General features: G+C 42.1%; 1 protein-coding gene and 1 long non-coding RNA gene across 3 annotated transcripts in view; one reads left to right on the top strand and one right to left on the bottom strand.

The window, feature by feature from the left end:
* Nucleotides 1-1,486: 1,486 nt before the first annotated feature.
* LOC139553795 (uncharacterized) lies at nucleotides 1,487-6,212 on the bottom strand. Its single transcript, XR_011670728.1, has 3 exons — nucleotides 6,088-6,212; nucleotides 4,494-4,572; nucleotides 1,487-2,540 (listed from the first exon to the last, which is right to left on the bottom strand). It is a non-coding gene; the product is annotated as an uncharacterized lncRNA (long non-coding RNA).
* Nucleotides 6,213-9,818: 3,606 nt separating this feature from the next.
* Nucleotides 9,819-16,259, top strand: part of LOC139553794 (protein ELYS-like) — a 42,825-nt gene continuing 36,384 nt past the window's right edge. Inside the window, exons 1-6 of one of the 2 annotated variants that reach the window (XM_071366468.1) lie at nucleotides 9,819-10,093; nucleotides 12,080-12,205; nucleotides 14,215-14,468; nucleotides 14,561-14,741; nucleotides 14,878-15,085; nucleotides 15,175-15,291. In XM_071366468.1, the coding sequence (XP_071222569.1) occupies nucleotides 12,085-12,205; nucleotides 14,215-14,468; nucleotides 14,561-14,741; nucleotides 14,878-15,085; nucleotides 15,175-15,291 (881 nt within the window). In that variant the 5' untranslated portion in view covers nucleotides 9,819-10,093; nucleotides 12,080-12,084. Of the gene's footprint in view, nucleotides 10,094-12,079; nucleotides 12,206-14,214; nucleotides 14,469-14,560; nucleotides 14,742-14,877; nucleotides 15,086-15,174; nucleotides 15,292-16,259 lie in introns of those variants that run through there. The other variant, XM_071366469.1, reaches the window with a different exon arrangement.

The following is a 16,259-nucleotide window of genomic DNA, read 5'->3' as shown; positions in this document are numbered from 1 at the left end:
ATCACTGCCTGTTATGGCAACTGCTCGGCCTCCAGAGGGTAGTGCGAACGGCCCAGTACATTACTGCGGTGTCAGAGGAAGGCCCTAAAAATTGTCAAAGACACCATCCACCCTAATCATAGACTGTTCTCTCTGCTGCCACACGGCAAGCAGTACCGGAGTGTCAAGTCTAGGTCCAAGAGGCTTCTAAACAGCTTCTACCCCCTAACCATAAGACTCCTGAACATCTAATCAAATGGCTACCCAGACTATTTGCATTGCCTCTCCCCCTCTTTTACACCGCTGCTACTCTCTGTTGTTATCATCTATGCATAGTCACTTTAATAACTCTACCTACATGTACATATTACCTCAACTAACCGGTGCCCCCGCATATTGACTCTGTACCGGTACCCCCCTGTATATAGTCTCGCTATTGTTATTTTAATGCTGCTATTTAATTACTTGTTACTTTATTTCTTATTCTTATCCATTTTTTATATATATTTTTTTACTGCATTGTTGGTTAGGGGCTCGTAAGTAAGCATTTCACTGTAAGGTATTTGTATTTGGCGCATGTGACTACTACAGTTTGATTTGATATTCCATAACTGCAGGTGGCAGTAAGTGGCAGTGTGTTCAGACAACACACTCCATGTGGCAGTATGCATTCTTTCAGTTTGTTTACCAACTCATAGCAGTGTTAGATGAGCAAAAAGGACTACTTAAAAATTGCGCTGCCCGTGCTCTCACAGATGCCATAATAGGACAGATACAAAGCTGAGTCATCTATCTAAGTCTATGGTGCATCCCTGACGTTAACATCTAAAACCAGATAGAAATGATAATGATATATCTTTAAATAACTCCCCTTTTTCTGGCCCGCAAATTGCTTTGATGAACAAATCGGTCCGAAAGCAAATCCCGATATAGCCCTTGAACAAAATTATTGCCCACTGCGGCAGTGGCGTGTATTCATGGATGCCAAGGAAGGCCAGGCTTCCCCAAGGAATTGACCAAGACAAAAACATAAAATAATGTATCTTTCGTCTCTCGGTGTTTTCATAATTTTCTCTTCAATTCGCAAGAGGCTGAATGTATATGGGATTATAATGATGACAGAACTACGTGAGTTTATTTCGTGGTCGCACATTGAGATTCGTGGTTGCAAGTACGATTCGCAAATGTGTAATTTAATTTCGGAAGCTTGTATCATGATGTGTGAAAGATTTAACAACAGTCGCAAACTTGTGACATTTGAATACATTCAATAAGATTTGCAAACATCATTTATTTTCTGAATTATTGCAAGTCCATTTATGGCTATCAATATTCTGGTTTGAATCAAAAATGCACTTGCAGATTTTGAATCTGCACACGCTCTATCACTGTCACATGCTGTAACAAGAGCCTGGATGGTGACACATCTGCTTCAAGTTGCCTGACTGAATACGTGGGCTGTCGTAGAAATATTCGTCCAATAATATTTCTCAGATACCGGAACTTGTGAATTCAAGGTAGACTTTATTACAAAGTAACAAGCCGAGCTGGTCCATGGATCAACTGTCTTCCCAGCCTCGGCACACTCCTTGTATACAGTTTTCATCCTTACATCACATACATAGTTACTCCTCTTTATGTTAATGATCAACTCTTTTTGGCTTCGCGCCACTATTGTTTGAGGTGGGCTTTTTCCCGCCTCTACAAATAATTGAACACTCTACTAATCATTGAACCGATTATATTGGTGGCGCAACTGTGACAGTTTGGTAAAATAATAATAGGGGCCTTTACCAGGCTGCAGTCACAAGTACATTCATTATATAGATTATATCAGCACCCACCAGGCTATAGTCATAAGTACATTCATTATATTGATTCTGACACTTCTTATCCAGGCATGCATCTGGATTACAATGTGTCTATTTATTTTGTATATTGGCTTTTCTTATGCTATACAGGTGTGGTTACAGGTTCCTTTCAAGCTTTTAATGATTCTGTTTTATTACATTAATATTTCACAATATGCTACTGAAAAATTGCCATAGGCCTTCAGTGGTACCTTTCCCTTTGTTGACAGCAAGAGTCTCCTTATCTCTGTCTAGTAGCCATTTAAGATGTATGTAACAACTCAAATATTAACATCAGTTATTTTTCAGAGCTGATCTGATTGGTCAAAATACCAACTCGTGAAAAAAATATCAGAATTGGGCTGCCAGTCTAAACGCAGCCTATTTGTCCTATACTTCAGTCTTGTTTGGGATATATATTTCACTTGGCATACCTGTGTGACGTCTTATATACATGAATACAAATGTATTCACCCTAGATATGAGACGTTCATTGATTTTAAACCTTTTTGAATCATAAGCTCTGTTTTCTTGGAGAAAGTCTGCATGTTGTCAGATGTAGTTAGTAAAAAAAAGTTTTTTTACAAGAGTAGTTTATTTTTTAAAGCCTTGATCGTTGCATCCTTCCTCAGGGAACTGTCTGCTGATAGCTGACAACATGGTGGCAGTTTTGCTATAGTGCTCCAGACTTCCATGGCCCAGCAGACTCACCTGGGAATAGGGGGATGACACGTTTAGTTTTTATAAAAGTCTGGGAGACTTAGAGGGAGGAGAGTGCATACGTTTGAGTGAGTACAGCAAATCAAATCCAACCAGTGGCCCAGGATAATTAAGCAGTAAGGCCTGAGGGGGTGTGGTATATGGCCAATATACCACTGCTAAGGGCTGTTCTTATGTGCAACACTGAGTGCCTGGATACAGCACTTAGCCGTGTTATATTGGCCATATACTACAAACCCAAGGAGCCTTATTGCTTTTATAAACAGGTGTCGTGTCTTTACTATCCTTAATGTGATGACATGCTATTTTCAAATCGATTACCTAACGTTTAATTATGTGATTAAATGAATCAGGCAATAACTAACTCATTAGGAATCCGGGGCACCACGGAAGCATTAGTTTATATAGAGCGGCTATCTCCCGAATCCACTCTTAAAGATCTTTTATATCAACAGCAGTCAATCATTAATTATTGTTTACCTTCTATCAGTCTCATCTGAATGTTGTAAAATTCTTGGTTATCTGCATGAACCCAAGCATAAATTATGAATCAGCAATATACAAATTGCCTTAATTATGTATTTACTAACTAAATCATCACAGAAATACATCAAAACAAACAGTAGATATTGGTTACTAACAATGATGAAAAAGTCCCTAGTGGGCTAAACTGATATGACGGCTTGGTAGACAAAGGGAAGGGGGTGTGGACTGAGAAAGAGCGGGAAATGCAACATGGATTCACTACCCAGTTTATAATTATATTAATTGAAATGCTCATCCTTTGCACATGATCGGGCGCTCATTCGAGAATAACTGCAATGTATATATATTTACGCCCGTATGTCGTTGTCTTCTCTGTTGGAATCCTCGACTGTGCTGTAGGGTTCATCAGAGTCTCTGGTAAACTTTCATTCAAGTCACAAAGTATTTTGTGGTTGTACGTGGCTAGAATGTATACTTCAGAGTACCATTCAGAAATCTTCTCATAGAATAGATGCTTTGGCGGTTGTCTGTATTCTCGTCCTAGTTTTACATAATTTCCAGCTGCAGACTAGTAATTATACATCTAAGATTGCACTTATTCTGTAGGGATCAATAGTCTCAAGAGTTTAACCATTTCCAGCTGTGTAGCCAATGTGGTGGGAGCCACAATCTACACCCTGAAAGGGTCACATCATGACACAGGTTACCAACGTAATTAGAGCAGTAAAAATGTTTTGTCATACCCCTGGTATACGGTCTGATATACCCCGGCTGTCAGCTAATCAGTATTCTGGGCTCGAACTGTTGTAGAAAAATCAGCTCTTGTAGTCGACAACTGTTAAGCATTCACCCAGAGTTTATTCAATAGTGACCTGCACAGGGGAGACCTTTTCTGGACCCCCGCCAGCATTGGACTCTCTTTTAGACATTTTAGCTTATGTAGACAAGGGACATCTATTTCAGATCAGCACTCTCCTCTGAGTTTTCTTGGCAAGCTTATCCATTATAAAAGACAGACATATTGGCATCCAAGTGATCCCCTCCCCCCTTCAATGTATAGGACATGTGGGATTGCCACGTTTCATACTGCCCTTCAACTGGGATAATAGCTTTAAAGCAGACAGTACAGTTGTCTAACACAATTGTCATTAAGCTTAATTGTTCCTTCACAGAACCACCGGTTTATAATATGCTGTATGTCACCTCCTGAGTGGCGCAGCAGTCTAAGGCACTGCATCGTTCAATCCCGGGCTCTCACAACCGGCCATGATTGGGAGTCCCATAGGGCGGCGCACAATTGGCCCAGCGTCGTCTGGGTTAGGGGATGGTTTGGCCGGGGGGATTTAGAAGTAGGCTGTCATTGTAAATAAGAATTTGTTCTTAACTGACTTGACTAGTTAAATAAAAATGTAATCACACAGACCGCCATAGTGAAAGTATATCACCAGCAGAGCTTACTTTTCTGTGTTCTGGAGAAATTGCAGGTAGTTGGTCTGAAGGCTCTGGAGGTCCTTGGAATATTCTGTCTCTGTAGCACCTGTAGAGAGATGGATAAAGGTACTGAATGCTCTTGAAAGAGAAAGCAAGAGTTAACATTTACATTGTTGATTGACTAATATAAGGGTCCAATCAGACAAATGGATGCGTAAAAGATGCAGCAACTCAATGGTTTTCAATGGAGGGTGGGGCTTGTGTTGTGCTGTCTATCAGAAAAGTTTCAAAGACAATCCATCAACCAATTAAAAACGTAAAACAGCGTTTTTCCTCACGTTGGACATGCGTGGTTTGAAGGTAGCCTTACTCTGTGGTTCAAGTTGTACTGTTTCTTCACGTCTATAACTTCGCTCTCACTCCGACTGACCCCTAAACCCTTACCCCTGACCTCCCATTGGCACAGGGCCTCCTGCAAAAGCTTCTAATCCAGGGTTCGTCAACTAGGTTTGGCCTCGGGCCAATTTTTTTCAGAGCTAATAGTCGGCGGACCATAAATGACTTAGTATATAATATTAACACAATTAATTGTCCTACACTATAAATTGAACATCATTTTGAACACATCTGATGAGTACATAATACATTCAGTTACAATAACATAATACTTTCGATCTTATTACGCTCATAAAATCACCATGTCTCTATTAAATTATTATTTTGTCTATTTCTCTATGAGTTGATTGGTGGGGAAAAACAGGTCTACGTAGGCTACACTACTTGTTTTACGTCAACGTTCGTTCAGAACAATTAGCTTGATAGCAAGTGTAAATGTCGATATCAAAAAGTATCAAAAGAAAGGTGGATAATGAAAACGTTTCCGGGAAGGATGTACAGAGAGATATGTGTTCGTTTTACCATCTTTTCCCAATGCCAAGCCAGTGTCTTATTTGCAATGAACATGTCGCTGTTTGAAAATAATTCAATCTCAGACGTCATTATGAATCTAAGCATGGAACTTTCAAAGTGGCCTTCCCGCCCCAGACATAGGCCACGCAGAAACATTGACGCGTTAACTGCAAGCTACACACTGCTTTTTTGGCTGACATATTATGTTACTTAAATGGGTTACAAGGATGAGGGATAACAGTGGTGGACATGGTGGGAAAAACTTGAAGCTTTTACTAGGAAGCTTGAGTTGTTTGATTTGGACTTGTCATCTGGAAGGCTACTGCACTTCAGCACACTGAAGAAACGACAGGCAGGGGTATCAGGTCGCAGCATTGTCACAGAGGTGATGGAAGATTTCATCAAGCAGCTGAGGGACCACTTCTCCACCAGATTTGAAGACTACAGCATGCCCAATGATATCATTGCATTTGTATGTGATCCTCTCACAATCCGCCCAGATGGAGAATTATCCTCCCTTGCTAAGAAAACTATACCCTCAATGGATGAGAGCGCAATTCAAACTGAGCTGATTGAATTCCAGACATTGAGCCAAATCAAGGATGCGCTCAGGAGTGCGGAATCCTTGTGTGTGTTTTGGGTGGCATGCACAATATACAGCACAATAAAGAAACTTGCATTTTATGTGCTAACAATGTTTGGATAGACTTACACCTGCGAGTCCTCATTTTCCTCTATGAACGCAATATGGACTCACGACAGGAACAGGTGTTGTGCCGAAAAGCTCCCACCAGTGTTGCCAACCCCTCAGTAAGGAAAGTAGCTATTGGCTGTTCTAAAAGTCGCTAGAAGTCGCTAAATGACTTCATCACCTAATTTGCATAATTGGCCATGTGCATGTAATTGTGATGGATGCTGTAGGAAAGAGGAATAACGTCGTGGGAGAGACAAAAAGTGAGTAAAAAACACCCTAAATATGTTAAGAACTACAAATGAACTTTAATCTGTCGATTTAAAAAAAAAAAATTATATCACAATTCCAACCCTCCTCCTTTATCCGGGCTTGGGACCGGCAAAAGTGACCCAAAAGAGGGACTCTGGCGGAGTTACTTATTATTTAAATTTTTTACTTTAGTTTTCTTAATTTGGTTTGATTTTTAACCTTATGGTCCACTTAGGAGCCTACAACAAGTCACAGTAAAACATTAATATTTTTAACCATAACATTTAAATAAATAAAAAATTGTATACAATCTATATTAACAATCTAAATGGACCAAAAAGAGACAATAGAAAAAACTGTCAATGGCAATGTGAGAAAATTATGGTAACTACTCTGGCCCTAATTGAGGTTAATTGTTTTTTTTATAATGTAAACCAGGGCGGGATAAGCCAGCAGCGGCTTCATCAACCCCCCCCCCCCCCCAAAAAAAGCACCATTCTGCACTAACTGTAATAATAACAATATATACAAAAATAAGACTCATAAATATCAAAGAGAAGTAGCAAAGACCAATAGAAACAAATGTGTGTTGATTTGGCACGGAGCATCAATACATTACCCATCCCCCAACATTGTCACCCAAGAGTCAAGACTAAGCCAATTCACCTTGGTGGTGTGCAGACTGGTTTTATATTATTCTTAACGATTTCGCACAAACCAGAAAAAAATGCAACAATATGTCTGTGAAACTATATATTCACAGTATTATGAATGAATTGTGGTTTATTTGGTAACATTTCGTAGTGTGACTGATTTTACTAATTGCATTAGTACTGTACAAAGTTAGAGGTGCGCTATTTGATAGATTCCCCCGCTCCCCCTACCTCGGGCTTCCAGTCCAGAGACCTGAGGTCAAGCTACCCCAACCCCCCTCCCCATCTCATACTTCTGAGTGGGAGACCTTCCCAGGCAGTAGCCTGCCTAGCTCACAAACTAGAATCAGGGCGCCAACTCCGACAAGGTTAATTGACCCACAGTCCCACACGGTGACATTATATCATTTATGTGAGGTGCAAATGAGCGATAGAAAACTGATCGCGCAAATGTCACCATTCCGATTATTTTTGTGTGGGCGCCCCGTGCCGCCCCCGGCTGCCCATGTCGCCTATACCAAAATCTGCCCTGCCTATATGACTATATTTAGTAAATAATAACATTATTGTGAGTGCTTATCCAAGGATATTTAGGTCTCAAGCTGACAAGAGCAGGCTATCCCGATACAGACATTCAGACACAGATATTACCTTTTTTGGTTTAAATTAGTGTTTTTTGAAGGATGCTACATTTTTGGCCAGTTGCAATTGTAAGTAGGCCATGTAGAAAAAATCCCACTTCTATTTGTCACGCCCTGATCTGTTTCACCTGTCCTTATGATTGTCTCCACCCCCTCCAAGTGTCGCTTATTTCCCATGGTGTACTTATCCCTGTGTTTCCTGTCTTTCTGTGCCAGTTCGTCTTGTCTGTTTCAAGTCAACCAGCATGTTTTTCCTGGTCTCCTGCTTTTGCTATTCTCTCTTTTGCTAGTCCTCCCAGTTTTGACCCTTGCCTGTTTTCTGAACTCTGTACCCGCCTGCCTGACCAGTCTGCCTGCCCTGACCTCGAGCCTGCCTGCCACACTGTACCTCCTGGACTCTGAACTGGTTTTGACCTTTTGTTTGTCCACGACCCTTCTCTTGCCTACCCTTTTTGAATGTCATACATATCAAACACTCAAACCATCTGCTCCCGTGTCTGCATCCGGGTCTGCATCCGGGTCTGCTCCCGTGTCTGCATCCGGGTCTGCTCCCGTGTCTGCATCCGGGTCTGCATCCGGGTCTGCATCCGGGTCTGCATCCGGGTCTGCTCCCGTGTCTGCATCCGGGTCTGGCCCTGAGCCCTTATGCTATTAGGCCATATATTTTTGTTATTGTGAAAGATGCTGTTAAGTCTCATAGCCTACATCAGCCAGTTAGGCCTAGGTTTGGAAAGAAATATACTACAACTAAGCCCTCTTGTGAAGTCAAATTAAAATGAAGATTATTGTTTAAATGAATTACTCGATTGGTGTAGGTGTTCTCCATCTGTTGCTGTGCAACACTTGCATAATAAGTTAGCTATATTTTCAGCACTTCCTATTGATTGCGTTGCAGCGTTACGTTTCAGCACCACAAAATGGTCCGCTGCCTGCTTTATTAGTTGTTGTTGTTTTTGTCGTTTTTCTTTATCTTGGCCAGGTCGCAGTTGGAAGTGAAAACTTGTTCTCAACTGGCCTACCTGGTTAAATTAAGGTGAAATAAAAAATTTAAATAGTCCTGGAGTACTTCTCCTGTCTTATCCGGTGTCCTGTGTGAATTTAAGTATGCTCTCTCTAATTCTCTCTTTCTCTTTCTTTCTCTCTCTCGGAGGACCTGAGCCCTAGGACCATGCCTCAGGACTACCTGGCATGATGACTCCTTGCTGTCCCCAGTCCACCTGGCCGTGCTGCTGCTCCAGTTTCAACTGTTCTGCCTGCGGCTATGGAACCCTGACCTGTTCACCGGACGTGCTACCTGTCCCAGACCTGCTGTTTTCAACTCTCTAGAGACCGCAGGAGCGGTAGAGATACTCTTAATGATCGGCTATGAAAAGCCAACTGACATTTACTCCTGAGGTGCTGACTTGCTGCACCCTCGACAACTACTGTGATTATTATTATTTGACCATGCTGGTCATTTATGAACATTTGAACATCTTGGCCATGTTCTGGCCACCCCTCATAGCCTGGTTCCTCTCTAGGTTTCTTCCTAGGTTTTGGCCTTTCTAGGAAGTTTTTCCTAGCCACCGTGCTTCTACACCTGCATTGCTTGCTGTTTGGGGTTTTAGGTTGGGTTTCTGTACAGCACTTTGAGATATCAGCTGATGTAAGAAGGGCTATATAAATACATTTGATTTGATTTGAAATGTAACTTTTGCATTATTAGGTAGGGTAACTTCCTTCTTGGGAGATTGCATTTGGGAGATTTTGCATCTCGGGTCATAATTTTGGGGCTTTGGGGGCCAAATATTATTGCTGGCGGGATTTGGCCCACGGGGCATCAGTTGGGGAACCCTGCTAATCACAGTATTTCTGACAGGGAGTTACTCCAGGGGCCTCCAAATCACTTAATCCACCCATGCATTTACTGCACTATTGAAACTACATATTGAAACTACAGTATGTAACCTAATCCTATGAGGATGATATGTCAAATCCACAAACAAACAAATCCACAAAGAGATCAATTCAAAATGATTGAATACATCCAATACAACATAACAAAGAAAGAGAGAAAATAATTAATATATATTCGAAAGAGTGTAAACTGCCTCACACGCAGAAGAAAGAAAAAAACAGTTTACTTTCTCGCGATGTTTATTTCTGGTCCTTTGACGTTTGCGTGATTTTGTGAAGCAAGTGATGCGCAGTAGTTTGTAGGTTATACCTGCGCAGTAGCTAGATCTACATGGAAATGGCGCCTGCGTTGAACTCTAGCAAGTAGACAGTTATCTCGTAGCTAGTGCAACTAATTCAGTAGACACGGTCCTTCATACTGAAACATTTGTGTGTTTTCGACAGTTGTCATAAAAAAAACAAACGTGTTTACAAGAAAATCGGATTATTATGACAGGGCCGAGGAAGAGTCCCAACGGAAAATACATCACATTTTATTAGCTACTAACGTCGTTGGTAGTAGTACGTTACGACGGTCAACATCAGGTAACCAATAGTTAGCTAAGGTTATAACGTTAGTTATCTTTAGGTAGTTACTCTAACAACACTACCAGTTGGAAGAACGGGCCGATTAGCTTCCTTTAAGCACACCGGAGCAGTTAATAGGGTTGTACCCAAAGTTGGCTAACTATTTAGATACGTTAGCTTGCTAACTAGGCGGTTAATTTTAGCATAATGCTACCTCATGCGAGGTTTTGATTCACCCGCCTCACACGTTACTATGATTTAACTATGTCTAACGACGTTACGGGATATTTACAGGATGGTAACGTTAGCATAACACCGGTTATTTACCAATATGTAGCAAGACTTGTAACTAGCGCGCAGCATATAGGAGTTAGCTAGCTAACGTAGCTAGTTTACTGCAGCAGCTCGTTGCTGCAGTCTGGCTAGCAAGGCCGTTTATATATTGGGTAACTCACGTTAGCTAGCTAGTTAAGTCAACGGATGCAGTTTCTTGTAATTACTGTTTTCGCTACAGTCCCCGTGGTGTCGGAATGAATATGTCTGAGAGACGGCTAGTTAGTAAAGTTCGTTAGCTTAAATCAGAAGTCAAGGGTGTCATTTCCCCTTGCCTTGGTTTAGCTAGCTAGCTTAACGTTACATTGTTACATCACAAATGTTTAGATCGACAGCCATGTATAACGTTACTTCTAAAATAAAGTAACTTACATGGTTCTGAATTTCGGCATTTAGCCTAGCTAGTTACTGTTAGTAGGACATTGTTTTGAACACGTTAGTATAGGCAAGGTGTGATAGTGATACCGACACACAGGTAACCAATTACGTTTTACATTAGCTAGCTATATTAAGTCTTGGAGTTGCTCGTTAATGGAGGTAAGAGCATGTTAGTAGATTCCGTTTTATATTTACTTTGTTTTGGGGTATTTCGATGTCAGACGGTACTCGACTAGCTACTCCAATACTCTGCATCTAACCGTACCACGCCTTGTCAATCTGCGCGGGAGTAGTCTCGGTTTCTTTTACATAGATAGCAAGTAAGTTAGCTAGCTAGGCTACTTGCTTGTGAAAGGGGTGGTATTTTACATGATGCATTGCCGTATGCATGACACATGGCATGTTAGGTGAAATTCTGAGGCTAGTCAAAGTAATCAATTGGTGAAAGAAGTTATGACACTAACTCTATATGGTGTTTTGCTCTATATGGTGTTCAATACTTAACGTTACCCTTTAATGTACGTTTATACAAGGCTCTCTAAGATAGTGTTGTCTTGTGGACCATGCACTCTTCATTGGGAATCAAGTGTGTAAACAGTAACGCAGTTTTAACATGGTAAACACACAGAGCAACATGCCATTTCGGAGGTTTCCGATAATTATATAACTTCTCACGATACTGTTTATTTATGTGATTGTGTCAGTTGTTTAGGCTGCTACTGGTAATATGGTAATAGCCTACTAGATAATCATCTGTCAACGCTTTACATGCACACAAACACGCCTGCAGCTTTTATGCCAGCAGGCCCAGAGCCCAAACTGCTGACAACTGGGAACCAAAACGCAGCATAAATACCTCTTTTGTCTCTGAGTCCCCTCATAGCCCCAAAGGCAAAACCTGGTGGAGGCTTAGAGAGGAACTGTTTTCTTATGGTCTGATTAGAGCTCAGTTGCTGTGCGGTGCTGTCATTCTGTTACCAAACTTTGTTTCTGCACTGTTCAAGTAAATGTGTTTTTGTAACATTTTCAGTGGAAGTTAAAAGTAGTCATTGTACATAATTGTATGGAGTGTTTAACTTTAGAATCATTGGTTTTTGTTTGCCATTTCTAAGGTGAAAAATCTGAGTCTCAGCAACATTCTATTACTGTGGAATTGCCAAGCAACAAGATAACCGTGTAGGTTTTGGCACGCATATGTGCCTCAAACCTGAAGTTTGAAAGAATCACAAGTAAAGCAATGTCCGTTTTTGTCTTTTGTACATAATGCAGTGCAATGTCATGTTTTGTGTGTAGTGAACATGCGTGACCTGGCTGCCCAGGTCACCAGCAGCCTGCTGCGTTTCCCGGGGGTGACTGTAGATGCTCTGGGGGAGGATGAGATCACCCTGGACTCTGTGCTTCATGGGAAGTTCACTGTCGGTAAGTCAGTGTGTATGCACGGCGGCCATCTCTCACAAACAACCCAATGCATTTAGGTTTTCTTTATTTTCTCATTTCAACTGATTAGAGGTCGACCGATTATGATTTTTCAACGCCAATACCGATTACTGGAGGACCAAAACAGCCGATACCGATTAATTGGCCGATTTTTATTTATTTATTTGTAATAATGACAATTACAACAATACTGAATGAACACTTATTTTAACTTAATATAATACATGAATAAAAATCAATTTATCCTCAAATAATGAAACGTTCAATTTGGTTTAAATAATACAAAAACAAAGTGTTGGAGAAGAAAGTAAAAGTGCAATATGTGCCATGTAAAAAAGCTAACGTTTAAGTTCCTTGCTCAGAACATGAGAACATATGAAAGCTGGTGGTTCCTTTTAACATGAGACTTCAATATTCCAAGGTAAGAAGTTTTAGGTTGTAGTTAATATAGTATTTATAGGACTATTTCTCTCTATACCATTTGTATTCCATATACCTTTGACTATTGGATGTTCTTATATGCACTTTAGTATTGCCAGTGTAACAGTATAGCTTCCGTCCCTCTCCTCGCTCCTACCTGGGCTCGAACCAGGAACACATCGACAACAGCCACCCTGGAAGCAGCGTTACCCATGCAGAGCAAGGGGAACAACTACTCCAAGTCTCAGAGCGAGTGACATTTGAAACGCTATTAGCGCGCACCCCGCTAACTAGCTAGCCATTTCACATCGGTTACACCAGCCTCATCTCGGGAGTTGATAGGCTTGAAGTCATAAACAGCAGAGCTGCTGGTGCCCACGATCGCTCAGTCAGACTGCTCTATCAAATCATAGACTTAATTATAACATAATAACACACAGAAATACGAGCCGTAGGTCATTAATATGGTCGAATCCGGAAACTCTCATCTCGAAAACAAAACGTTTATTCTTTCGGTGAAATACGGAACCGTTCTGTATTTATCTAACGGGTGTTATCCATAAGTCTAAATATTCCTGTTACATTGCACAACCTTCAATGTTATGTCATAATTACGTAAAATTCTGGCAAATTAGTTCGCAATGAGCCAGACGGCCCAAACTGTTGCATATACACTGACCCTGCTTGCAATGAACGCAAGAGAAGTGACACAATTTCAACTGGTTAATATTGCCTGCTAACCTGGATTTCTTTTAGCTAAATATGCAGGTTTAAAAATATATACTTCTGTGTATTGATTTTAAGAAAGGCATTGGTGTTTATGGTTAGGTACACATTGGAGCAACAACAGTCCTTTTTCCGCGAATGCGCACCGCATCGATTATATGCAACGCAGGACACGCTAGATAAACTAGTAATATCATCAACCATGTGTAGTTAACTAGTGATTATGATTGATTGTTTTTTATAAGATACGTTTAATGCTAGCTAGCAACTTACCTTGGCTTCTTACTGCATTCGCGTAACAGGCAGGCTCCTCGTGGAGTGCAATGAGAGGCAGGTGGTTAGAGCGTTGGACTAGTTAACTGTAAGGTTGCAAGATTGAATCCCCGAGCTGACAAGGTAAAAATCTGTCGTTCTGCCCCTGAACGAGGCAGTTAACCCACCGTTCCTAGGCCGTCATTGAAAATAAGAATTTGTTTTTAATAACCGACTTGCCTAGTTAAATAAACGTGTAAAAAAAAAAAAAAAGATTTCCGATTTTTATGAAAACTTGAAATCAGCCCTAATTAATCGGCCATTCCGATTAATCGGTCGACCTCTACAACTGATATTGGGGGGGAAACGTATGTCTGCCACTATAGCCAACTGCCCATACCTTCCCAGCATACGTTGTTTGCAGGAGGCAAGCTTTGCATTCCTGCATTCTTCAGTCTTAAAATAACAAAATACATCTCAAACAATCCCTTCTCAGAGGAGAGGTTTTACAATAAACCACCATGAACCAGTAGGCCTAACTTGGCTGCTCCCTTTTCCCTACCTCACTGATGTGCCTCCCTCCCTGGGTGCAGGTCGTAGCGGGCTAGCTTGGCTTGCCTGTGGGCCCCAGCTGGAGGTGGTCCATGCGGTGACGGGTGAGCGCCTGTCCGCCTACTGCTTCTGCGGCGATGGGGAGCACCCCCCCAGCGTGCTGGCGGCCAGGGACTTCTCCTGGCTGAAAAGGACCGGGCTGCTGGTGGGCCTTGAGGAGGCCCAGGGCAGCATGCTCTGTCTCTATGACCTGGGTATCTCCCGAGTGGTCAAAGCCGTAGTCATACCGGGCAGGGTGAGTGCGCTCTCACCATCTACTACTGTCGCTTACATCAACCGGTTGATTTGATTGATTGTGATGTGGACTGACTAACTGATGATTGGCAGATCAGGGCCATCGAGCCCCTGGTGAGCTATGGCGGGGCCAGTGCCAGCACACAGCACCTCCACCAGAGCCTGCGCTGGTTCTTTGGCGTGGCAGCGGTGGTCACGGACCTGGGACATGTCCTCCTAATGGACCTGTGTCTGGATGACCTCTCCTGCAGCCAGAGCGAGCTGGAGGCCTCAGGTCAGCGTGTGTGTGTTTTAACCTAACACAGACAAAACATTACTGGCCCACAGTTCCTCTCAAGATTGTGAGAGTTTGATGTGTGTGTGTTTTCTCTCCCCCCTCTCTAACCCACACCCTCCTCTGTCCTCTCCAGATCTGGAGGTGGTGAGTAAGTCCCTAGCTGAGATCCCCCGGCTACGTGAGCAGGAGACGCGTCAGGGGAGGCATCTCTGTCTGCAGCTGAGCAGCCCCACGGGCACAGGGGCCACAGCTCTGCAGTACATCCCTCGCACCAACCAGCTGGCTGTGGGCTTCTCCGACGGATACCTGCAACTCTGGAACATGAAGACGCTCAAGAAGGAGTGAGTTAACGACCCAGGGATGACATGGTGGCTATGGTAAACCTTCAGTTATAGATTTTTCTGACTGTCTCTGCTGTGTTCTCCCACAGGTATCACTCCCAGCTGGAGGGCGGCAGGGTGCCAGTGTACGCCTTCACATTCCAGGAGCCAGAGAACGACCCCCGCAACTGCTGTTACCTGTGGGCCGTCCAGTCTGCCCAGGACCAGTGAGTTCTCCCTCCCCACCTGTCTGCCTGCTAGAGGCACAAAGTTCTATTTCTCTTGGAAGAGGCCACAGTGTGCACACCAGATCAGGATGTGATGTATTTGAAATACTTGAGGGTGTTTTAGTTTGTCCTGGACAATGGAACCAATGGAATAATTGCAGCTCCATGTGGGCTCCCAGCTCCTTCCCCTCAGCCCCAATCCCCTTTGGTATTCACATACAGTACCTGTCAAACACACCTACTCATTTAAGGGGTGGCAGCGTAACCTAGTGGTTAGAGCGTTGAACTAGTAACCGAAAGGTTGCAAGATCGAATCCCCGAGCTGACAAAGAACAAATCTGTCATTCTGCCCCTGAACAAGGCAGTTAACCCACTGTTCCTAGGCCGTCATTGAAAATAAGAATTTGTTCTCAACTGACTTGCCTAGTTAAATAAACAATTCCAGGGTTTTTCTTTATTTGTACTATTTTCTACATTGTGGAATAATAGTGAAGACATAAACTATGAAATAACACATTCAATCAAAAAGTGTTAAACATATCAAAATGTATTTTATATTTGAGATTCTTCAAAGTAGTCACCCTTTGCCTTGATGACAGCTTTGTACACTTGGCATTCTCTCAACCAGCTTCATGAGGTAGTCACCTGGAATGCATTTCAATTAACCTTTCTGCGCACAGATCCCGATTACGGGATCATTTCCCTAAACAACCGCTGAATTGCAGGGCGCCAAATTCAAAAATATTACAAAAAATATTTATAACCATGCAATCACAAATGAAATATACCAAAACACATCTTAGCTTGTTGTTAATCCACCTATCGTGTCAGATTTTGAAAATATGCTTTACAGAGAAAGAAATCCAAGCTTTTGTGAGTGTATCAATCAATGCTACAACAGCTAGCCCCAAATTAGCATGGTCACGATAGTCAGAAAAGCAATTAAATGAATCGCTTACCTTTGATAA

Source organism: Salvelinus alpinus, chromosome 25, assembly GCF_045679555.1.
Source record: "Salvelinus alpinus chromosome 25, SLU_Salpinus.1, whole genome shotgun sequence".
In the NCBI taxonomy this organism is placed as follows: Eukaryota; Metazoa; Chordata; class Actinopteri; order Salmoniformes; family Salmonidae; genus Salvelinus; species Salvelinus alpinus.
This window is presented reverse-complemented; position numbering and strand designations above follow the sequence as displayed.